Here is a 26,035-nt window from a genome sequence, read left to right as displayed (position 1 = left end):
AGCTAGAGTTAAAGGTTCTTGTTTAGCACAATATGACAGTATAATGTGATTTCTTTTTCATTACAAATTCTACTTTTTAACAACAAAAGCAGTGCCGCACATGTCCACAGGCTACGTGTAGTATTATAGCTAAGCCGCCTTCACTTCAAATGAGCTGAGCTGCAATGCTAGACACAACTCATGGTCAGCAGTGGCACTGTCCTTTTTTTTTTAAATAACGCAGCCATGTTTTTGTAATCCTTGTCTACAACCGCTTTTAAGGATTTATTTACATGGCCATACTGGAAAAGGTTCCTTCTTTTTCCTCTCTTAAAAAAAAAAAAAAACATTCAAAGGAAGCCGGGCCATGTAAGCAGCCCCTTGAAGGTTATCCATCATATCCATAAACCCGATTTTTGACTTTTAGCTACAGTAATACATGCATAGTACATCAGATGTAGACTCCAGACCACTCATTTTTATTTTCCTACTGCCCCTATTACGATGCTGTCAGCTCTCAATACTGCACTGAAATACACAGGCTGGACTGCTGCGCTGTTCTAACATAATCGAGGTGAATCGTGTGCGCATACACAGCAGTCCTGACAATGTATTTCAATGTAGTTCTGAGAGCTGACAGCGGGGGAATAGTGACCAATAGGAAAATAAAAAATAGTGATCTGGACTCCATATCTGCGAAACTACTCATGTATTACTGTAGATAATGGTCCAACATCGGGGTGACAGATTCCCTTTAATGTATAATACTGTATCTGTGTTTTGCTTAGATTTTTAGCTCAGTGTTGCTTTCTCCTCCATTTATACTCAAAGCCAAATACAGAAATCAATTGTTCTTCTGTTACTGCAATGTAGTGCAGTGTAGGAGATTACAACCTAGGTGGGGTACAGGCTGTCTATATAGAGACCAGTCCTGGATGGAGACTTGTTGGAAGTGCTCCATGGGAAAACAATATGCAAAGAGGTAGGATCTCTTTTCTCAGGAGATCAAAAGACACATTTGCACAGTTACTGATGTATCTATAGGGGGTGTTGGGTAGTACAATGTAGTGAGCACCGGTGAGAAGCCGAGTGACAACAGTTATGCAAGAGCCATCAGAACCAAATGCCCAAGGAATTAGAGGTATACATGGTTACTGCCTCCATACTTGAAAATGTTACTCAACAAATATTAAAGATAATGAATTAGTCAGTTGCTAAATTTTTGGGCTAAAGTAGTTTAAAGGTATACTTGTATATTAACAGACGTCCTTCTTCTTCTAAACGATTCCAGTGCCCCAGCAAACCAAGCGGGTTACTCCACCCGCAATATCACTGCGTTCCAAATCCATGACTTCAGAACTGGAGGAAATGGGTAAGTGTTGCTGTTTCCTTCCATGGCTTTTCCTGCAACAGTTGTCTTGCATGATGAGACATCCTTGTAGTCGTCATACATGCATGCATACTTGCATGGCTCAAGCTTTATAAAAATGAGCTACTGGAATAAAGCCATGTTCTTGGATGGACACTTTAGCTGGCTATAGATTTTCGTTGGCTGTATCATGTGCCTTTTGGGGGATACACTAATAATCTGATCTTGACAGGGTTCTGTAAAACATGACCTGAGGGATATTATTAGGAAAACCTTTTTCATGCCTAATCCTGCTCTGTCCATGTCTGGTTCTGCTCTGATTAATGATACTGGGACACTGGAGCTGAAAGTTGTTGGATCTTTTGGCTAATTGATCATCGCCCTGATTATTTTTTGTGAACCAGGGATTTTGAGAGTCCTGAGTTAATGAGTCTACTCTTTATCCTGCCTTTGCCAGATAATAAACGATAATGCCCTGACTACACATGCTTGGAGAGATCCAACATGCCGTATAATGTGACTATATTATATCTTGCCCTGGACCAAAAGAGGTTGTGATCCCACCATTCTTACATAACAACCCTTGCCTCATTCTCAGTAAATTTTGAAATTATTTTGACAATGTCTATTGACAAAATCTACCAAAGACCTAGTACTTTTGGGGATAGATATCTTTAGGGATAGAACTATAGGGGGTGTAGAGGTAGAAGATGCATCCGGGACCTGGAGCTTTAAGAAGCCCAATGGATCCTTTGACCAATAAATGAGTTATGGTAGGTGAGGGCTCTGTTACAGACTTTGGATTGTTGCCCATGAACCTCTAGGTATATTATTAGTGCATGTGAGAAATATTGGCTCTGTGGTTTCATCTTCTTATTTTCAGCAAGCATAATTTATTATGCAATCCTTTGACACTGGCATTACATTAAAGAAGCCCCACAGATGGTTTTATAGGAGTAAAAACAAAACGTAGCATCTGCAGTGTCTATGTGTTGTGAGAATGACGTGTGGGCTTTCTATGTGTCATGCCTGCTCTTCAGGACATAGCTGAGTATTCTTCAGAATACTATGTTCCAGTAACGCCTCCAGGGTAAATCTGGCATGAACTGCTACAGTCTTCCCATTGTTCTCATTAGCCAGAATAAAAGCACATCCTCGTTAGGGGTTATTCAATTATGCTTGGTCTATTTCTTATACTTAAGATGTTCTAAATGTATGACATTTGAAGAGAAACTATCACAAAGATTTTGACTTGCTCTAGATTTACTGGAACTTATCCTTATCTAATCTGCATTTCTCAGTTCCTAATTTGTGAACAATTTTCCACAGGCAAAAATTCTAAAGTTCTCAAATTTTATATTTAATAGTTCCCATCTGGATTAAATTATAAAAAAGAAAAATAATTTTAGAAATGTTTAATAATGTAAATAAAATGGCACAAAAAAAAAAATCACATTTACTCTATAAATGGCAGCCTGTCATTCCAGAGATTGATGGCATATTGGTAGGATGTCAGATAGGTGAGGTCCCATCTCTGGGACCTGCTCTGATCCCATAACGTGAATTACATGGTGACAGCACAGCCACTGCTTTATTTACTCCTAGGGATTGCTGGAAATAGTCAAGTTGGGGCTTGGATACTTCTGGACTTTCCGTAGTGGTTAACAGTGGATGGCTGCGCCTGTGCTGCTGCTTTCCCTTCACTTCAGGAGCCCCATTCTGGAGATAGGAGTGGGTCCCAGAGGTGGGGCTTGCATTTATCTGACACTAATGGCATATCCTAGCAAAATCATCAGTGTCTCAGAAAGGGCCAACCCCTTTAATGGGGTATTCCCAGCTTAAGGCATATACACCTCTGCTTCAAGCGCTCACTGTATGTCAGGATCCCACATGGCCAGTCTCTGATGTCCAGGAACCAAGGGGCAGTCTCATGCAGGGATATGCCACACTGACTCCACTAGCTACATTTTCACGATGTTAGGGCTCTTTCACACCTGCGTTCTTGTCTTCCGGCATAGAGTTCCGTCGTCGGGGCTCTATGCTGGAAGAATCCTGATCAGGATTATCCCCATGCATTCTGAATAGAGAGAAATCCGTTCAGGATGCATCAGGATGTCTTCAGTTCCGGAACAGAACGTTTTTTGGCCGGAGAAAATACTGCAGCATGCTGCGCTTTTTGCTCCGGCCAAAAATCCTGAAGACTTGACGCAAGGCCGGATCCGGAATGAATGCCCATTGAAAGGCATTGATCCGGATCCGGCCTTAAGCTAAACGTCGTTTCGGCGCATTGCCGGATCCGACGTTTAGCTTTTTTAGAGTGGTTACCATGGCTGCCGGGACGCTAAAGTCCTGGCAGCCATGGTAAAGTGTAGCGGGGAGCGGGGGAGCAGCATACTTACCGTCCGTGCGACTCCCAGGGCGCTCCAGAGTGACGTCAGGGCGCCCCGAGCGCATGGATCACGTGATCGCATGGCACGTCATCCATGCGCATGGGGCGCTCTGACGTCACTCTGGAGCGCCCCGGGAGCCGCGCGGACTGTAAGTATACCGCCCCCCCGCTCCTACTATGGCGACCAGGACTTTAATAGCGTCCTGGGTGCCATAGTAACACTGAACGCATTTTGAAGATGGATCCGTCTTCAAATGCTTTCAGTACACTTGCGTTTTTCCGGATCCGGCGTGTAATTCCGGCAAGTGGAGTCCACGCTGGATCCGGGCAACGCAAGTGTGAAAGAGCCCTTAGGAAAGTTTTCAAACTGTTTCTGAACGTTGAGTGACCAATGCGAACATGTAAATAGCTCAATAGACCGGTTCTGATAACACCTTTTAAAATGGAGGAAAATATAGTTTTTAATGAGAGATACAAGGCAGCTATCAGAGGTTGAAATTTCAGTTTTATGCAGTTGGCTTCGAAAACTCATTTTGAAATAGCCAGTCTAATTTTTTTTACATTCAGGATGGCTGGAGAGAACATATCTCATTCTGCAGGACTTGACACCTCCACTAACTTCATAACTATATAATGTTTAATTTCCCCTGTTATTGAGCTGTATATCTGCTATAGCCCTGGGTAAGAGGTCGGCGTAATTCATGTCTTCCAGCAGTATAGAGAATATGAAGCAAAAAATTCTGAGGAGGGTAAATATCATGGCTTTGGCTCATAGCCATAGTGCAGCATATCCTTATGGCAGGAATGACGGCCATTTTGAAAAGTCATATTGACACTGCAAAACTTGCCACCCACTTGGCTCTTCTAAGCCGAACTTAGACCACAATCACTGGATCTGTAGAAATGTGGATGTCCTAACTCTTGCAGTCTTAGTACAGATGGTAAAATGAGGTTATAACATGACCATCTGAAACCAGCCTTCATCAAAGAGCTGCAGAACCAATCCATATGGAATGAATCCAACCGTTCACAAGCGTATTTGTCACCTACACAGAAGCGCGGTTGGCCACTAACATCTCAGTGGTGTCACTAAATCTTAGTGAGTTGATCACAAAATATTGATTGCAAAGGCTACATCTAATGTATGTAGGCAAAAGGGACACTTTAAGTGTGACAAGAGTCAAAATCAGTGGCAGTTTCTCTTCGAGATGTATAATCAAGAGATTTTAACGACGAGTCATTTTCTCTCCTTCTTTCTCTTTCCTTGTGTATTCTGATCTTTATATTTCCATTTTCATTATACACATGACCCCACATTGCCACTATTCGCCATATTCTGTACAATTACATTTTTTTAAATTCTCCTCATGTTGTGTCATGTCCTCCTCCATTTTATTGAATGTTAAGTGGAAAAAGGTACATCCTTGAAATTTTTAATTGCTGGATAATTAAATGTGTATCATTTACTCTGCGTTATCTACACTGTGGTCTGACAGTTGTGTAATGTGATTAAATTCTAGTGACATGAGTAATACGAGTTAGCACTGCTGTGTGATAACATTGGACACCGTGGCCTTTATAATCAGTGAAAATTAAGAGGCCATAACAGGGTCTTTTGTACTATTCAGCTTGACTGTGCTTGAAGCTGTTTTGATGGCCCTTTGGATTTATGGGCAGTTAGTGGTTTAGATTACTCTGATCTGGTGAGTACATAGAGTTACTGTTGAAATCCATAGGACAATTACTGTAGCTGGAGCCACAAATGTTTTAGTCATTAAGTTGATGGCTATATTTAAGATTATTCTGGTCTTCAAAAGTCATTTTGACCTTAAATGTATCTATTCGTTGATGTAGTAGGCCTATGCGTCTATGTATAGCATAAGAGCTGAGCAAAGACTACATTAACAAAAGCTAAAACATGATTGTCAAAAATAATTGTCCCTAAAAGCATTTTTCCTGGCCCTGATTTTAGACCATGACTCATTCTGACAACCAGCCAATGTCTTCCACCAAGACTAGTGCTGTAAACCTCTTTTTGCCGGCAGTCATTACTTATTCCCTCCATAATACAAACATTTGGCCTGGCTAAATGTCGTGCATCATAGAAGTTCTGGTGCAGCTGAGTTGGGTTGAAAAACTAAAGAAGTGCATAATACAACTAATTTTTCCTGCCATGAGTAGACACCTCAATAGTGTATCATCCTCTAACCTCCTGCACAGTATATCAGGGCTCCTGTACCTTCCATTAGGCCCTCAAAATAACTTGATGAGCCTAGGACTTCTAATTAGGCCATGGGATCTCTCATGGAGAAGAACTGGTGGTGATCATTTTACAATAGGGCGTAGGAAAGGACTGATAATTATATTTTTTATGAAATAACCTAAATGCCCTAAACTGCATAGGTCTGGTATGAATGTAGGAAAAGTACAAAGCAGATCAAATGACCATTGGGAACACAGCAGTGTGGTATAGTCTTGTTTTCAACTCTGGGAATGTGGGATAGGTATTTGGATTCCCATTAGTGCCATTATATCCAAGCATATAATCTGTAGGATAGGCCTGAGTCGCTCCTACATCTCAAGGCTTTAACTTGTTGCATGGTTGGTATTTATCAGCAGATGGTTGTGTATCCATCAAACTGTGAGTGTAGGCAATTCAAGCAGTCATACATTGTTGCTTTTCACAAGCCACCAGACACTTCCACCTCATTTTGCTGGTAAGGTAATTTTGATAAGTAGCTGCAAGAATCCATTGGAAGCAACAGGAAGACCTTCAACTAAATATGTGTAAGTCATGCAGTTTCTGCTACTATTACTGCATTCTATGGCAGAGGCTGAGTATTGGAGTATGCTTCTATGACTTGGGACAGCAGTAAAATGTCAAGATGAGCTTCTGAGGTTCATTCACTTGCCCCTGCTGTGTGAGGTGGCACATCAGAAGCTTGACTTTGAAAGTGCCTACATTAATCTAAGTAAAAAAATTACACCTTACTCAGCTTTGTACATTTTTGGAACTTAACTACTGTATGAACAGGGGCGTAGCTATAGGGGGTGCAGAGGTAGCAGTCACTACCAGGCCCAGGAGACTTAGGGGGCCCAAAGACCCTTGTGGTGCATAAGAAGACACCAGTATTTTAGAAAGTGCATGCTGGTCAAGTTACACCTCTGGGTCAAGGGGGTGCAGTTTCAATTTTTGCCTCGGGCAGCACGAAGGCCTTGTGCTTCCTGCCCCTGGCCACAAAGCACTGAGGGAAGGGGGGCCCCAAGCTGAACTCTTGCACCAGGGCCCATGAGCCATTAGCTACGCCCCTGTGTATGAATGTATTTAATTTTCTTCTTACAGTGGTGGGATTGAATCTGTATAAAATTTGGGGAATTTATATGCAAAATAATGAGTATACATTGATTATTTATCTGATATTTTCTCCAGTGTCTCCCTGGAAAAAGAAAAATGGTGAGTAAGAAGAATTTGGTTATTGACTTCTTAATGTGAGTACTTTACATTTAGGAAATGGCTTGTATATTCAAGTGAAAAGTTTCCAAATGAGTAAAACAGAACTATTTGTTAATATACCAACTGGTATGTAAATTTTTTCACCCACATCACCCCAGTGTAAGTTTCCAAGCTACTCTGTACATTATAGGGTGACACAAAATGGCTGCATGCTAGTGAGTATACAGGAGAAGTTGTCAGAAGCTTCTTGTCCAGAATAGCAGGTCTTATTCAGCATGACCAAGTGGTGCTGATATAGAAGGCCAGAAGTACCGATGCAGCAGACTTACAAGGGTGATGTTGAAGAATGATGTAACTGAGCAGGTGACATTGTAGAACTGGAGTTGTAACAGAGCTGGTGGCATGTCAGAACTGTAGATGTAGCAGTGTTGATGATGTAGCAGCACTGGAGCTGTAACAGAACTGTAGCTGTAATAAAGTCAGTGTCATTGCAGAGTTGGAGGGTGTAGCGAAGCTGAGGATGTTGCAGAGTTGGTGGTGTAGCAGACCTCATGATGTTGCAGATTTGGTGGTATAGAAAAATTGAAGTATAGTAGAGACCAAATAGAAAATCCCAGCAGACGTGACTTGATCTTCAAGGAATTTTATTGTCACAAATCAATATGTCCCATCGTCTAGGACGCGTTTCGGCAACGCGTCCTAGACGATGGGACATATTGATTTGTGACAATAAAATTCCTTGAAGATCAAGTCACGTCTGCTGGGATTTTCTATTTGGTTGCACGTGGAATCGGTCCTATCCCGCGCGGCGTGCATCTCAGCGTGTGCTGGTCGACTCACCGCTAAGTATAGTAGAGAGGCTGAAATAGGAGAGTAGTGGGTCAGATGGATATAGTAGTAGACGAGCCTGCTAACAGTACTAACAAGTGGGGATTTCAAACTCTTTCTTAAAAGTTCCACAACCTGAGCCGGGTTTAATCCCCTAACACTATATGATCTTATCCTCCTGTGGGCATCACCGCTCTTTCTGCAGCACAACGTCTAGGCACGCACTACACTATGACCTGATGTCGCACAGTATCAGTGCAATCCTACACACAGTACTGTATGTCCCGTCCTGAAGCTTTGCACTGCCAGTACTTAATGCAGTGCAGGCGCTCGGAGAACACCAGTTTGTGGTTAGTTATATCAGTGCTAAGACTAGGTGCTATGCTCTCTAGGCCCTGAAAAAGAATCCATTTATCCTCCTCCTGGTCCCCTGAGTTTGAGCCCCATAGCAGCCGCTTCCCCTGCTTCCATGTTAGCTATGCCCCTGGGCACAGTGAAGACGTCAGCTCAGGAGCTGGGCCCGTGCCGCTTAGCTCACCCTGCAAAAAAAGAGCCTTCACACAACTCCGTTGGTAGAAATACAAAAAAGCTATGAGCGTCAGAGTATGGAAACGCAAAGCAATATATTTTTTTTAAAGGAGCATTTTCTTTTTTCCTTTTTTAAAACTATCACCCCCCACCAATTTTTTTTCTAAGTGATACATGTCACCTGATATACCCAACATGTTGCCATTTAAAATAAAAAAACAAATAACTTTTCCTGCATAAAACAAGCCCTCGCAGCTATGCTGGCGGAAAAATAAAAAAAAGTTAAGGATTTTGAAACGCGAGATCAAAAGACATAAAAAAAAGCCAAATACCAAATTAGGTTATGTTCCTGAGGGGTTGAAAGGATAGGATAATGATGTCATTGCTGAGCGATGGAAAAGAGACAGAGCCGTCTGCACCAGAACAGGTTACACCTCTGCCTACACCCTGCATACACTGGTACTGGTACTTCCTAGACCTAGAGCTTCACCTTTTCTGCTTCCTACTGCATTTGTACCAGAAAGTAGGGGAGATTATCTGGAAGAGTCAATGGAAACCAGAAAGAAAAAAAGAGTTTGAAAGAGTTTACTGCTTGAAAGAGTTTATTGTGTAGTGCCTGCAGAAAGGGTTACTCCAGCCGTGAAATATATTGCCATTTTACGCGAATAAATGGATATGCTAAGGTTCCGCATTCAGAAGTTTTTCATACCCTCTCCCCCTTATCTTTTCTTTTCTTTACCCCAGGTGTTTGTTGCTCTTTGTGCCTTTTATGTACTTTTCTAGACATTTTAAAGATTATCTGGAAAAGGGGATTCTCAGTATTATCCCAATACTGTGCTGAGTGCATGCAGGGGCAGGCAGAGCAAGAAGTCTAAGGCCTCTTTCACACGGGCAATGCAGGAAAATGTGCGGGTGCGTTACTGGGAACACCCGCAATTTTTCTGCATGAGTGCAAAACATTGTAATTGAAAAATCGTGCATGTTTGGTACCCAAACCCGAACTTCTTCACAGGGGGGTTAAAAAAATAAAAATAAAAAATAACTCACCTTAGTCCACTTGATAGCGCAGCCCGGCATCTCCTTCTGTATTCTTTCTTCAGGACCTGGGTAAAGGACCTGTGGTGACATCACTCCGGTCATCACATGATCTTTTACCATGGTGATGGATCATGTGATGACCGGAGTGACGCCATCAAAGGTCCTTGACCTGTAATGAACGCTCACCACAGGTCCTGTTCAGCAAAGGAGACAGAAGGAGATGCCGGGCCGCGATCAAGTGGACTAAGGTGAGTTAAATTTTTTTAATTTTTTTTAACCCCTCCAGCGCTGTTTTACTATGCATTCTGTATTCAGAATGCTATTATTTTCCCTTATAACCAGGTCTCCATCCCGATCGTCTCCTAGCAACCGTGCGTGAAAATCGCACCGCATCCGCACCTGCTTGCGGATGCTTGGGATTTTCACGCAACCCCATTCATTTCTATGGGGCCTGCGTTACGTGAAAATCGCACAATATAGAGCATGCTGCGATTTTCACACAATGCATAAGTGATGCGTGAAAATCACCACTCATGTGCACAGCCCCATAGAAATGAATGGGTCGGTATTCAGTGCAGGTGCAATGCGTTCAACTCACGCATCGCATCCGCGCGGAATACTCGCCCGTGTGAAAGAGGCCTAAGAGGTGCAGCATTAGCAAATAGCTGCAGTGCAGAAAGTGGCGTCAGAAGTGTCCTTTATGCAATGTCTCCTGTAGAACTTATAACATGAAGACATTTTCTCTTTGCGTGTATAGTTAAAGGATAACTGTCATATTTTTATTTATTTGCTAGTTTATTACAGCTAGGCATGTATACCTGAGTTAGTCTGTCAATGATTGGCAAAATATCTGTAATTACCTTAAAATAACAGCTTTCATTAGGCCCCTTTCACACGGCCGAGAATTCTGCGCAGGTGCAATGCAGTGAACGCATTGCACCCGGACTGAATCCGGACCCATTTACTTCAATGGGGTTGTGCAGATGAGTGGTGATTTTCACGCATCACTTGTGCGTTGCATGAAAATCGCAGCATGTTCTATATTCTGCATTTTTCACTCAACGCAGGCCCCATAGAAATTAATGTGGGTGTGTGAAAATCGCAAGCATCCCAAAGCAATTGCGGATGCAGTGCGATTTTCATGCATGGTTGCTAGGAGATGATAGAGATGAACAACCCCAGACCTCATTAAAGTCTATGCACGTTATTATTTTCCCTTATAACATTGTTATAAGGGAAAATAATAGCATTCTTAATACAGAATGCTTAGTAAAATGTGCATTGAGGGGTTAAAAAATAAAAAAAATTAACTCATCAACTTGATCGTGCAGCCGGCATCATCTTCTTTCTTCTTCTTTTAGGACCTGCAAAAGGACCTTTAATGACGTAATCGCGCTCACCGCATGGTGAGCGTGGTGAAGTCCTTTTACAGGTCCTGAAAGAAGAAGAAAGAAGAAAATGCCGGCTGTGCGATCAAGTGGATGAGGTGAGTTATGTCTTTATTATTTTTTAACCCTCAATTGACATTATACCGGTCATCACATGATCCATCACATGATCTTTTACCATGGTGATGGATCATGTGTCCTTGACCTGTAATGAACGCTCACCACAGGTCCTGTTCAGCAAAGGAGACAGAAGGAGATGCTTTAAGATTGCTTTATGCATAAAGCTGCTGCAGCAGTAACATATGCTAAAAATAGATTTTTTGATTAAAATATGACAATTATCCTTTAAGGGCCACAGAAACGTGCACTATTTCTGACTAGAGTAAAAAAAAACTCAGCCTTGGTATGTTATGACCATAGTTAGAGATGAGTGAATTGAAGCTGACGAAGTGGAATTCGATCCGAATTTCAGGAATTATTTGATTTGCACCGAATCCGAATTTCCTCATGCTTTGTGGTAACGAATCGCATTTTTTTAAATGGCTGCTGCACATGTTAGGACATAAAGCAAGGAACTCTTGTGGATAACCCACAATGCCATGCATGCAGCCAATCAGCAGCCAGCCCTGTGATGTCACAGGCCTTTAAATAGCCTCAGCCATCTTGGATTCGGCCATTTTCCAGTGTACTTAGTGCAGGGAGAGACGTTAGCAGGTGCTAGGAACAGTGCTAGGAAAAACTTGAAAACGTATATTTTGCCGAATAGAAGTTCAGGGAAAGATCAATAGAAGTGTAGGGAAAGGATAGGGAGGAATTATTCCACAGTATTAAATAGAACAGGGTTCAATAGAGGAGTGTACAGCCTGGGTAAAAGGAACAATCCTATTACACCTTGCTGCACTGATTGCGGATCTAAATTGCCATTATACTGCTGCTTATTTCAGGTTTGCAATACCTCTATAATTCCAGCAAACCCTTCTTGTTATTGGGGTCTTGTGCGGTGCAGTTATATATATTTTCTAAAGTCTTTTTTTTGGCGTGTATTAGTGGGGAAAAAGAAAAAGGGCTTATTAGCCATTTTGTGGTGAAGTGGGAAAATGACAGCCATTTTTGGCGTGTATTAATAGCAAAAAAAATGTATTTGTCGTTCACGGCCACAGTTATATGTTCTAAAGCGCTTTTTGGTGTGTATTAGTGGGGAAAAAGAAAAAGGGTTTATTAGCCATTGTGTGTTGAAGTGAGAAAATTACAGCCCTTTTTGCCATCTATTAGTGGGAAAATAAAAATAATACTACAACATTGTACTACAACCATTTATGGGGTGTATTAATGGGATAGATACATACGTCCTATTGTGATTGTTATATTATCATTTTTTGGGTGTATTAATAGGAAAAAGAATATGTCTTATTAGCCGGTCTGAAGTAAACCGACATTTTTATATAGCCATTGTTGTGCTGTATTAATAGCAAAAACAAGTACGTGTTATTAGCCATTCTGCGGTAAATTTACATCGTCATTCAGTGGTGAATATTTTTTGTGATACAGCCTTTTTTGGGAAAATTTGTTGGTGAATGAAGACTTTCTTTTGTAGGGACTGAGTAATTGTGTCAATTAGCCATTCAGTGGTGACATTTTCTTGTGAAACAGCCTTTTTTGGGAAAATTGATGTGTGATTGTACAGTATCTTACGTAGGAACTAACAATTAGTTGATTAGTCATTCAGTGGTAAAATTTGTTTGTGATGCAGCCTTTTTTTGGAAAAATTGGTCGGTAGCTGTAACTACGGTCAAGGACAATATATGTCCTTTACAGCCCACTGCGTAAATGTGATTCCTGCCCAGCCACACCAGCAACTTGGCCAGGTGACGCCGCTTCCGCCTCCACGCTCTCACGCCGTTGGTCCTGCAACAATGTCCACCTCTGCCTCCTCATCCTCCACCGTGTCCTCAGCCTCCACTGCAGGGACAATTCACAGTACTCCTCCAGCATACCACAGGTGCAGGGCACGGCGGTGTCACACTGTTCTACACCTTGTTTGCCTGGGCGAATGGAGTCACACAGGGAAGGAACTGCTCCATGTCCTTTATTAAGAAATCAAATCCTGGATTTCTGCACTACAAATCAAAATTGGAATCATGGTGATCGGCAACGGGAAGAACATTGTATTGGCGCTGCGATAAGGAGGGCTGAAACATGCGCCATGCCTGGCACATGTGTTCAATTTGGTTGTAAAGTGGTTCCTATATAGTGATGGACGAACATCAGCCGGGACGTTTCATGAACGCGTGATCAAATGTTCGCGAACCGCGCGTTTGCGGTGGGCCCATTCACTTTAATGGCAGGCGAACATGAAAAACCTTCAGGTCATATTTGCAGCCACCAAATACTTACTAGAAGTGCACAAATAGTCTCACAACATGGACAGTGACATACCAGAGGGGGATCAATAGCAAAAATTCCCACAAAAAATATGTATTTCAATCAGGGGCCATTTGTATGCGTCTTAAAGGGAAACTCTCAAAAACTGTGCCCTGCTGGAGCCTAGAAAAATATTTTTTTAGGCATTCATCTGACAGAAAAGAACAAGTGATTATGTGGCTGGGGGTACATTAGGCGTTCAATGAATAACAATTTTACTGTAGGCCAGTGGAGCAGTGGAGTACAGGCCCCAAAAATTATGCATTTATCTGACAGAAAAGAACAAGTGATTATGTTGCTGGAGGTATATTAGGTGGTCAGTGGATAACAATTTGACTGTAGGCCAGTGGAGTATAGGCCCCAAAAATTATGCATTCACTGGACTGAAAATAACAAGTGATTATGTGGCTGGAGGTATATTAGGCGGTCAGTGGATAACAAATTTACTGTAGGCCAGTGGAGTACAGGCCCCAAAAATTATGCATTCACTAGACAGAAAAGAACAAGTTATTATGTGGCTGGAGGTAGATTGACGGTCAGTGGATAACAATTTTACTTCAGGGCAGTGGAGTACAGGCACCAAACATTAGGCATTCACAGGATAGAAAAGAACAAGTGATTATGTGGCTGGAGGTAGATTGACGGTCAGTGGATAACAATTTTACTGCAGGCCAGTGGTGTACAGGCCCCAAACATTAGGCATTCATAGGACAGAAAAGAACAAGTGATTATGTGGCTGGTGGTATATTAGTTGGTCAGTGGATAACAATTTTACTGTAGGCCAGTGAAGTACAGGCCCCAAAAATTATGCATTCACCTGACAGAAAAGAACAAGTGATTATGTGGCTGGAGGTATATTAGACGGTCAGTGGATAACAATTTTACTGTAGGCCAGTGAAGTACAGGTTCCAAAAATGATGCATTCACCTGACAGAAAAGAACAAGTGATTATGTGGCTGGAGGTATATTAGACGGTCAGCGGATAACAATTTTACTGCAGGCCAGTGTAGTACAGGCCCCAAAAATTATGCATTCACCTAAATGAAAAGAACAAGTGATTATGCGGCTGGAGGTATATTAGGCGGTCAGTAGATAACAATTTTACTGTAGGCCAGTGGAGTACAGGCCCCAAAAATTATGCATTCACCGGACAGAAAAGAACAAGTGATTATGTGGCTGGAGGTATATTAGGCGGTCAGTGGATAACAATTTTACTGTAGGCCAGTAAAGTACAGGCCCCAAAAATTATGCATTCACCTGACAGAAAAGAACAAGTGATTATGTGGCTGGAGGTATATTAGACGGTCAGTGGATAACAATTTTACTGCTGGCCAGTGGAGTACAGGCCCCAAAAATGATGCATTCACCTGACAGAAAAGAATAAGTGATTATGTGGCTGGAGTTAAATTAGACGGTCAGTGGATAACAAATTTACTGTAGGCCAGTGGAGTACAGGCCCCAAAAATTATGCATTCACTAGACAGAAAAGAACAAGTGATTATGTGGCTGGAGGTAGATTGACGGTCAGTGGATAACAATTTAACTGCAGGCCACTGGAGTACAGACCCCAAACATTACGCATTCACAGGACAGAAAAGAACAAGTGATTATGTGGCTGGAGGTATATTAGGCGGTCAGTGGATAACAATTTTACTGCAGGCCAGTGGAGTACAGGCCCCAAAAATTAATCCTTCACTTGACAGAAAAGAACAAGTGATTATGTGGCTGGAGGTAAATTAGACAGTCAGTGGATAACAAATTTACTGCAGGCCAGTGAAGTATGGGCCCCAAACATTAAGCATTCACTGGACAGAAATAACAAGTGATTATGTGACTGGAAGTATATTAGGTGGTCAGTGGATAACAATTTTACTGCAGGCCAGTGGAATACAGGCCCCAAACATTAGGCATTCACCGGACAGAAAAGAACAAGTGATTATGTGGCTGGAGGCACATTAGGCGTTTATTGAATTACAATTTTACTGTCTGCCAGTGGAGTACAGGCCCCAAAAATTTAGCATTCACCTGACAGAAAAGAACAAGTGATGATGTGCCTGGATGTATATTAGATGATCAGTGGATAACAATTTTACTGTAGGCTATTACAGGCCCTAAAAATTAGACAGTCATCTGACAGAAAAAAACTAGTGATTATGTGTCTGAACATACATTAGGCGGTCACTGGATAAAATTTTTAATGTAGGCCACTGGAGTAGAGGCCCCAATAATTAGGAATTCACCTGACAGAAAAGCCCTTTTATGCCGCAGTATATACATAAGATAAGGACCATTCTTTGTGGAGGTGGATATATGTGGGATGGCATGAGGAAATTCAATTACACGCAAACTTTGTGAAAACTAATATTTGTGTCATTCTCAAAACTTTTGGCCACGACTGTACACTAAATTGGAAGCGGTGGAGCGCCCTGGCTCCTGCTCATCGCCCAGAAGAATGTTGTCCTCGGTCTCCTCCCCCCAGCCACGGACAACACCAGGGATCCCCAAAAAGTTTAAAGTCCCCCTCAACAGCTGCTCTTCTTGCTCCTCCTCCTCCCCCCAGGCACCATCCTCCTCTGACTCCTCTTCAGACTCCTGCTGACTTGTCTCAGATGGAGTAGCCCCCCCTGGGAATTCATTCAGCATTGCGACTTCCTCATCTTCCTCATCGTATTTTGTGTTAGCAGGTATATCAAACCCCTTGATCAGTATTTTGTGGAAGCAGGTATATCGCACCCCTCAATCAGTTTGTTTTTTAAGGCAACAGGTATATCACAGCCGTTTCAAATAATTGTTCCAATAATGCTTGTCCCTCTATATACCTGTGGTATCGCAGCAGAACAGCACACAACTGCTGTACAATACAAATGCACTATAATATACTTTCTATGTTAGAAAGTATATTATAGGTATATCACACCCCTCAATCAGTAATTTGTGTTAGCAGGTATATCAAACTCCTTGATCAGTATTTTGTGGAAGCATGTATACCGCACCCCTCAATCAGTTTTTTTGGGGGGGGCAGCAGGTATATCACACCAGTTGCAATTAGTTATTCCAATAGCGTTTGTCCCTCTATATAGCTGCACAATACAAATGCAGTAAAATATACTTTCTATGTTAGAAAGTATATTATAAGTATATCACACCCCTCTGTATATCACACCTATCGATAGCACACCTATACCAGTCATTAAAAGGACTTTTGTGGCCCTATTAGCTAGTGTTTGGTGTCCCTAACAGTCTGTCCCTGCTCCACAAAGCAACCTCTCCCTACACTGGCAAAACACAGAATGTAAAATGGCTGCCAGATCGGGTTCTGTTATAGGGTGGGGGTGTGTCCTTGTGCTGAAAAGTCTCAATTAACTGTCCTGTCCCACCTGATGGATATGTCATGGGTCAGAGTTCAGCGCAATGCAAAAGAATATGGCGCATTCGAACATCGCCATATGTTCGCATGTTCGGCGAATCGCGAATGAGCAAAGTTCGCCGTGAAATGACAGCTGGGCGAACTGCAAGGCCATCTCTATTCCTAAAGTCTTCCACCCATCTGCAAGACACCCTAAAAATGGCCAGGAAACTTTGCATGCACTTCAGTCACTCGTACACCGCCAAGCACACCCTCCTTGAGCTGCAGTGGCAGAACGGCATCCCTCAACATAGGCTGATATGCGACATTTCCACCTGTTGGAATGCCACCCTCCATATGTTTGACCAGCTATACGAACGAAAAAAGGCCATAAACGATTTCTTGATGAACCAAGCGGACAGAGGTACTCCCCTGCGTAACTTCGATGTTAGCCAGTGGCAGCTCATGCGTGACACCTGCCGTTTGTTCGTGCCCTTTGAGGAGGCCACTTTATTTGTCAGTCGCCAGGACTACGGGATGAACAACGTCATTCCACTGATTCATATCCTGGAAAAGATGCTGGTAAATCTGACTGGTCAGGGGACTGGCTACATGGCGCCTACATCTCATGGCCACATGAGCCCTGTGGGGGCTGACCTGGAGAAAGGTGGACATTGGAGCACAAGCAATGTGTAGCGAAATGGGTGGTTTTTCTACACAGGTGACAGGAGAGGAGGAGCAGGAGCAGCCGGAGGAGCAAGAGGAAGATGACAAGGCATATGACCCCGGCACACCGTGGCAGTTTGCAGGGAGTCCCTCCGAGTCACTTGCGCAAATGACCGATGCATGCTCACTTGTTTGCGTAGTAACAGCCGAATTGTCACCATTCGCCAGAGGGATGACTACTGGCTCTCCACCATGTTAGACCCTCACTACCGGTCCAAAATGGAGGCCTTTTTTACACCCGCTGAGAGGGAGGACAAAATGATCTACTATAGAGACATTCTATGTAGTCAGTTGGCCGCTGCCTATCTGCGCTAGCTAATAGGGCCACAAAAGTCCTTTTAAGGACTGGTATAGGTGTGCTATCGATAGGTGTGATATACTGAAGTGTTTGATATACTTATAATATACTTTCTAACATAGAAAGTATATTTTACTGCAGGTCTGACCAGATGGGGCTTTCTGCGCTCATGTTCCACTGCCATGGCTGCTGGGGGGGTGGAAGGAGCAGTACAAGCTCTTTCAGCAGCAGCCTGAGTCTAGAGTTGCTGATGAGGAGCTTTCTTCACCCGCCTAGTGAATAAACTACTCACCAGCAGCTAGACATAGAGCAAAACCTGAACCAGCTGTGGTGGCATACTTGGAGTGCACCGTGCCATCCATAATTGAAGATCTGCTGGACTACTGGGCAGCCAAACTGGATTTGTGGCCGCAACTGGCCGAGTTTGCCCTGGAAAAGCTGTCCAGTAGTGTGGCATCAGAGTGGGTGTTTAGTGCAGTGGGGGCAATAGTTACCCCAAGATGAACTCGCCTGTCCACCCAAAATGTGGAGAGATTGATTTTTGTCAAGATGAATCGGGCGTGGATCAGCCAGGATTTCCACCTACCAATGCCTGGTGCATGAGATTAGATCATCCATGCTGCCTCACCCAAACCTTGACAAAAGAGACCGATTTCTTCTGGCTACCTGCCTAAGCTACTATTCTGATGCTGCCACCCGCCTGATGCCACACATCTGATGCCAAGTGCTCCTTCTTACACCCACCATCATCAGCGGGTACTGTTAGTGCAACCCACCTTCCCACTCTGTCACCGTGTCACTTTGTGGTCTCCTCATGCTGCTGCTGCTGCCACCTCCACACTATGTCACCTTGCCACTCTGTGGCCTCCTCATGCTGCTGCCACCTCCACACTATGTCACCTTGCCACTCTGTGGCCTCCTCATGCTGCTGCTGCCACCTCCACACTATGTCATTGTGCCACTCTGTGGTTTCCTCATGCTGCTGCTGCTGCCACCTCACCACTATGTCACTGGGCCACTGTGTGGTCTCATGCTGCTTCCACCTCACCACCTCACTTCTCAAGCTGTTCTTTTACCCTACCCACTCCATGACTGGGCCACTATTTTTCCTTTTTGTCTGGATGACATCACCATTTATTTGACACTTCTTTTGATCTGTCAGAAGGAAGGAAAAATGAGACACACAACGGACCCTGTCTGTGTAGCAGCTGTAAGGCCTGTATGATCCCATCAGAATTGGTTTATGATTTGGTAGCCAAAAGCAGGAGTGGGTACAAAACACAGAAGACATGCAAATATTCCATTCACGTGTCATCTCTGTTTTGGATTCACTCCTTTTTTTGGGCATTAGCAATACTGATGGATTACTGCACAAATGCTGACTGAGTGAAAGCGGATGATCAACAGACAGGATCCGTTTTTTGGGGGTTATTGTTATGACCGGGAAGGGCAAAATAATCAGTGAAGTCAATACAAACTGACTGCTCTCCCTTTTGTCGGGGGGCTCTAATTGTATAAGCGTTTAATAGAACAGGTTCTGTAGACATCTATGTGGAATCCGCTGACGATGGTGTAAAAGGAGTGCGCTTCTTCTTGACGCTAACATCGACCTGTAAGGCTAAGTTCATACTGGAGTTATTTGGTCAGTTTTGGCCCTGTGACTGCCCAAATAAGTGAAGTGTGCGGTGATTCTAAGAGCGATGCCTGTCATCTGCATGTCATACTGACTCACAGTATTATTTCACTACCACAGCAGACTCCCTATGCGTGTTACTGCAAGGCACAGTGTTCTACACCCCTATAAAGGCTCTCTGCAGCCAGGAAATAGCTGTTTTTAACGCGATTCGCCACAAATAAATTCGGATCAAATCGAATTGTTTAGGAAAATTCTGCAAACCGGCCATCTCTAACCATAGTAGCTCCTTTTTACTAATTACAGACACTTCCTGGGGCATTTCAGTTGATCTGTCAGATTAATATGATGCCCTATGTAAGGCCAGCATACTACAGCTACAGGTCCAGACGTCTAGTAGCCAAAACACTACAAAACATGTTATTGCTGTTTGGCAACTAGTATTACTGAAAGAATACACCGGACAAATTATTTCAGCGTATTCATGAGGAAAGTATTTCTTCCGCCTCTCCTCATCAATATACCAGACTCATAAACAATGGTGCAGATGTACTATCAGTGTTGCACTTTACACTGTCTAAGAATATGAAACAGTCTTAAACAGGTTCTCTGGTCATTAAACTCAATTAGTAGTTTGTAATAACCTGTGGAAGGAAGCTCTTTTACATAGTACTCATTTTCCCTCACTCCCCTGATGCCACCGTCTCTACTGCATGCAGCTGAACAGGAAAAGAAGCAGCCACGTCTGGTCAAGACCCCAGCAGGAGTCCAAAGCCCACAAGCACAACGAAGACGGTGGCATCAGGGCAGGGCCGGTGCAAGGATTTTTGCCAACACAAGCAAAGCTACATTTTGGCGCCCCCCCAGTTCACCGGGCCCTGGTCCCGTCTGCAGCAGCTGGCTTCTCTCTGTGGTCCTGGTATCTTCTCTTTGCTTCAGACAATCGCTGGTTTGAGGACCGTATTTTTTGCCCTCTAAGACGCACCGGACCATAAGCTGCACCTAGCTTTTAGAGGAGGATAATAAGAAAAAAATATTTTCCATTACACCTCAGGTCAGACCAGCAATCAGACCCCCAATGTTAATCAGACCTCAGCTCACAGCCCCCACCAGCCCCCCATGTCAGCCATCGTGCCACCATGTAAGCCATCATGCTCCCATGTAAGCCATCATGCTCCCATGTAAGCCACCATGCCCCCCATGTCAGCCATCAGCCCCCATGTCACATTTCTCCCCCTCCATATTAAATCACCCCCCTATGTCACATCAGCCCTCCATGTCACATTTCTCCCCCTCCATGTCACATTTTTCCGCCCTCCCCCAGCGTGCGCCCTAAGGCAGCCGCTTGGTCTGCCTTATGGTAGCACCGGCCCTGCATCAGGGGATCAAGGGAGGGTAGGCATTATGTAAAAAAGCTTCCCTTCACAGGTTATCATGATCTACTTCTTAAAGGGGTTGTTTTACCTCAGTAAATGACATTTATTATGTAGAGAAAGTTAATAAAAGGCACTTACTAATGTATTGTGATTGTCCATATAGCTTCCTTTGCTGGTTTGAATCATTATTCATTACATTATACACTGCTCATATGCACGGTTACGATCACCCAGTAATACAGCAGCGGTGGTCGTGCTTGCACGCTATGCTTCTACTATATTGTGAAAAACACGGCCACCGCTGCTTGATTACAGATTGTAACTATGCATATAAGCAGTGTATAATGTGATCAAAATGAATCCAGCCAGCAAAGAAGACAATATGGACAATCACAATACATTAGTAAGTGCGTTGTATTAACTGTGTTTATATGATAAATGCGATTTGCTGAAATGAGACAAAAAGTTAAACGAAGAAACCCTTTAATATTACAAAAATTTACTATTCTGGCTCAAAGACCTTTATAAATTTTGAGTATTGTGTCTTCCTGCGGCAGATTCATGCTATAATTCTGTCCATACGCCAATTTTTTTTCTGAGCACTAAAAATTCTGCCTGTGAGCCAAAAATGTATCTGTGCGCCCAAAAAAAGTATCCGTGTACAAAAAACTAACCTTACTCCACCTATAACTTGGCAGAGTTTTACTGTAAAATGAGCCAAAATGTTGGTGCACAGAGATGCATTTAGGCTACTCCCCTTTACAGAAAGGGACACCCATTTCCCTTGAAGCCACATTCTCTTGGCGGACAAGGCCTAAAATGCTTAGAATAGTGTGTAAAAAAGTTTGGAAACATGATACAAAGCATGCACGTCATTTTTTAGCTAAAAAAAAATGGTGTATTTGCAATACTACACCTGCCCTAATGTGTTGGGTATATTCTTTCAGTGCTTCTAGTAGCCAAGTGGAACATATTTTGCTATTGTCTTCTAGTTGTACAAACCTATAGCCTTATATTAGACAGTATATTAAAGGGATTCTCCAGGACTAGATAAAAAGGCTGCTTTCTCGGGTTGTGTTAGCTCCATTCCCTTCAATGGAGCTGAGCTGCAATACCAGACAACCCATGGACAGGTATGGAGCAGTTTTTGGAATAAAGCAGCAAGTTTTTCTAATCCTAGACAACTCCTTTATGTTGCCAGATCCACATCAGATGAGCGGGAGTCGATCAACTGTTAGAAGAGAAGGCAGCGCTCATACTAGCGCTGCCTTCTCTGCTCTGTTTACCTGATCACCACAGGACGGCTATGGGACGGATCTGTAGTATTCACTTGAACAGATAGAGCCGTCCCATAGAAGTGAAAGGGGATGCCATACTTGGAATTACACCTGCTCACCCCTGATGTTGCTGCAGTGTGCAGGTAAACAGAGCAGAGAAGGCAGCGCTTATATGAGCACTGTGTTCTCTTCAAACAGCTGATTGGCTCGGGTGCCTGGAGTCGGAGCCCCGCCGATCTGATATTGATGACCTATCCTGAGGATAGGCCATCAATAGTAAAAAGCGGACAACCCCTTTAAGTCTACCAAAGTAATTTTAGAGAGTTCCCATTTATTCTTTATAATAAAGGTATTGTGTAAATATATAGATATCTTAATCATTGTAAATGTATCATTTACATCAGGTCCTGACTGACTGTCTATTAGGGAGCTTGTCCAGAGCATCTTGTCTAGGATGTTCACTCTTATATGTAGAGATTCTGTACCCAATCTATAACATAGGAATATGTGCACATAGGAGAGCACTTTCAGGAGTTTGTGTCTTGCATCTCCACCGCAGTCAGTACAGTTCAGAGGCAGGATAAAGTAGTAACAGACACACTGATTTCAATGGTGAGTAAGGCGTCATTTTGTAAAATTTACAGTTCACATTTACATGATCTTTATGATCTTTGTGTTTGCTTCCTATGCACGGTAATAAGGAGAACGCTGTCCATCAGTTGTGGGAGTGAGGTGAGCCCACAGCTCATGAATATGCCAGACTTCTCACCCACATCCTTTTGCAATTAATAAACTATAATTTCACAAATGGACCACCATAGTCCCTTAAAAATGACACAGCATGTCTATCATTACTGGAATAAAATGTGAAATATGGGTGGAGCCACTCTTTAATGGTTTTATTTAGGGAAGGGTTGACCTTTCAGACAGTCAAACATTTCTGAAGGAAACAGGGTCTTTCACTTAGGGGTTTTATAGTTTTTTATTTCTTTATAGGCAGGGCAGCTCTTATTTTTTCTTATATCTGTTTTGTGGGATGGTATGGGGATCCACTACTGTTATTGCCCTGGTCTACGTAGAATATAGAGAACGAGGTACTACCTATGTGCAGTATTATGACCATTACTGACCGGAATTATGTGTTGTGTATAAATCTCTTGGTAAAACTCCTGTATCATTTATACATCTCAGTTCCCAGAAAATCTGTGTCACGAATTGAACTTTGCCAGTTTTCACGCCCACAGTTCTGGAATGTATTTCCTTTTATGTTTTTTGCTTTGCTAATATTGAGGTTCTGCTTTGATGTAAAATGGAATTATTTGCATTGATCTGACAGTAGTCTCATGTATAATAGTTGTTCTATAGACCCGTCTGAATCATCATGACTCCATTTTGTCTCTTCTATTTAATTACATGTACCATAATTTGAAGCTAAAAACTGAAAAGCAGACTGTATGTATTGCAGTATTTTTACTATAAACCTGAAGGGCATAAATAATGCAACGCTATGTACAACATTCTTTCTATATTTCCAACTACTGTACTAGAGAATTCTTTAAAAAAAAAATAGTTCAATGGATATTGTAAGATTTAGCTCTTCTTCTGGTCCTCTAATTGCTGCACTAATGTGAACATGCTTGCTCTGGGGTTGCCATGGTAGCTTCAACAAACGTCTTTGTATAGATTTCCTGTCATGTGACAGAAGAGAAGAGTTAGTTTGTCAATGTTGTCATGGCTACTTTTTAATATGTTGTATTATAAAGCTCAACCTACTGTACCCACATGATTCTCATTCTTTTAGACTATGAGCCATCTCAGAACACAGAGAAGAAAAGAACCGTATATCAAATGGCACTAAGTAAGATCTACCTTTACTATAATTGGTCAGGATATTTCAAAATGCTTCAGAACCTTCTTATTAAACTTATTATTCTTAAATCTTAGTTGTAAAATTGAATGTCTAGTTTAGAAATCCCATCCTCACATACCCACTTAAGGTTTTTGAGTTAATAGATATGTCCCCTGTTCAGGATGCTCATCTTGTGGTCAGAGTGGAGAGCGGTAACAAAGAGTTTATGTGTCTGTAGAGGACCTGTTCTGTCCTGCATTACACACAAAGCACTTTGACTTGAATGGGCATTGTCTAATTCTTGCAGAGGTAGTCTACCATCAGGGGCTTTACAGCCAGACCACACCACATCTCTGAACCTGCAGAGGGAACCATACTTACCTCCTCCCTTCTACTGGGTTCTGGGTCCTTCAGATCCTAATCACTACTGCTGTGCTCCAGGCTCTGCTGGTAAACTTCCTGTTTGAGTGTCACTTAGCTGCTGGAGCCAGTGACTAGCTACAGTGTTGAGGTGTCTCTTATGCGTCACATCACTGGGTCAAGTGATGCATGCGGACATGTCATCTCTGTTGACAGTCATTGGCTTCAGTGATCATGTGACACCCCCCATCAAACAGGAAGCTTACCAGCGAGAACCAGGGCACGTCTGACAAATAGTTTATTTTCCCTGTGGTGGCAATGTTTAAAAATTGAACATATACATCTAGGTTTCCCATGGTTCAGTTCATCACTTGGGATCCAAGCCGAGGATTGCTTTTCGAACCAGTCTTTAAAGTCCGGTCTGTGACCACGACATTTGGGAATGCCTTACACTGGCTGAGATCGGGGAAGGCAGCCTGTACTAGTAATAGGCCTAAGCCTGTTCAAGGCTTTTAGGCCTTGTACTAGTGTATTCCAATGCAGGCCTGCAGGTGGCAGCACTGCATTGGCATATACTGAATTCTGAAGTGATCAAAAAGTCGTACACACTCCAAAATGGTATAAAAACTACAGATCATCGTCTTACAGCTCCATAACCATAACAGAATATGGGGGTCAGAATATGGCAATGAAAAAAAATCCCAACGTTTTAAAAATTTTCAGCATTTAAAAAAAAATTAGAAAAACTTATATAAATGTAGTATCGCCATAATTATACTGACCTGGAGAATGAAGGGAATAGGTCAGTATTACCACATAACACTCTAAAAACAAAACCCATAAAACTGTGGCGGAAATGTGTTTTTTTTTCCATTTTCATCTCATTTGGGCTTTTTTTCCCAGGTTCCTAATACATTGTGTGCAATAGTAAATTATGCCATTAAAAATTAAATTTTGTGCCGCAAAAAACAAACCCTCATATGGCTATGTAAATGGAAAAAAAAAAGTCATGGCTTCGGGAAGGCAGGCAGTGAAAAATGAAATCGCAAAAGCAGAAAATCATGGGGTCCTGAAGGGGTTAAGGCTAGGTCTACACAACGACATTTGTCGTACGAAAATAAGTCGCGCAACAGATGGCAATGACAATGGCAGTCTATGGTGTCACACCGCAACATGCGACATGCTGCGACTGCGATGCGACAGTCGCAGAAAAATCCATCTCAAATTGATTTTCTGCAACTGTTGCATCGCAGTTGCAGCATGTTGCATGTTGCAGTGCGACACCATAGACTGTCATTATAAAAATTGTCGCGCGACATTGGTGCAACAAAATCTCGCGTGACAAATGTCGTTGTGTAGACCTAGCCTAAAGGAAAACAAAATACATTGTTATGCAGGATGTATACTAAGGAGGAAAATAAAAAAGGGGTCTCTTTATATCGTTAATTTGCCGATGCCTTCCCCACCTCAGATATGCCATATTGCCACGTGAAGGCCTATTTTTTGTGGTACAAGATGCATCTTTAATGGTACTGTTTGATTTACCATATCTTGTATTGGAAAATGGAGAAAAAAATTATTTGTTGGTCAAAATTGAAAAAAAAACTCCACCATGTTTTTTTTGTTTTTGTTTTGTTATTACAGTATTCAATATGAGCTAAAAATTACTTGAAATACTGCCAGTCAGTAAGATTGTGGCAATAGCAAATTTATATAGATTTTATTACGGTATATTTTAACACAAATAAAACCTTTAAAAAAAACAATAAAAAATAA

At 42.5% G+C, this 26,035-nt stretch overlaps 1 protein-coding gene across 1 annotated transcript in view; it reads left to right on the top strand.

The window, feature by feature from the left end:
* SHANK1 (SH3 and multiple ankyrin repeat domains 1) overlaps positions 1-26,035 on the top strand; it is a 511,391-nt gene that overhangs the window by 445,103 nt on the left and 40,253 nt on the right. The window contains exons 17-20 of the mRNA XM_044281565.1: positions 1,271-1,351; positions 5,145-5,153; positions 7,168-7,191; positions 23,852-23,908. Coding sequence (XP_044137500.1) covers positions 1,271-1,351; positions 5,145-5,153; positions 7,168-7,191; positions 23,852-23,908 — 171 coding nt within the window. The remainder of the gene's footprint in view (positions 1-1,270; positions 1,352-5,144; positions 5,154-7,167; positions 7,192-23,851; positions 23,909-26,035) is intronic.

This window comes from Bufo gargarizans, chromosome 2 (genome assembly GCF_014858855.1).
Source record: "Bufo gargarizans isolate SCDJY-AF-19 chromosome 2, ASM1485885v1, whole genome shotgun sequence".
Lineage (NCBI taxonomy): Eukaryota > Metazoa > Chordata > Amphibia > Anura > Bufonidae > Bufo > Bufo gargarizans.
This window is presented reverse-complemented; position numbering and strand designations above follow the sequence as displayed.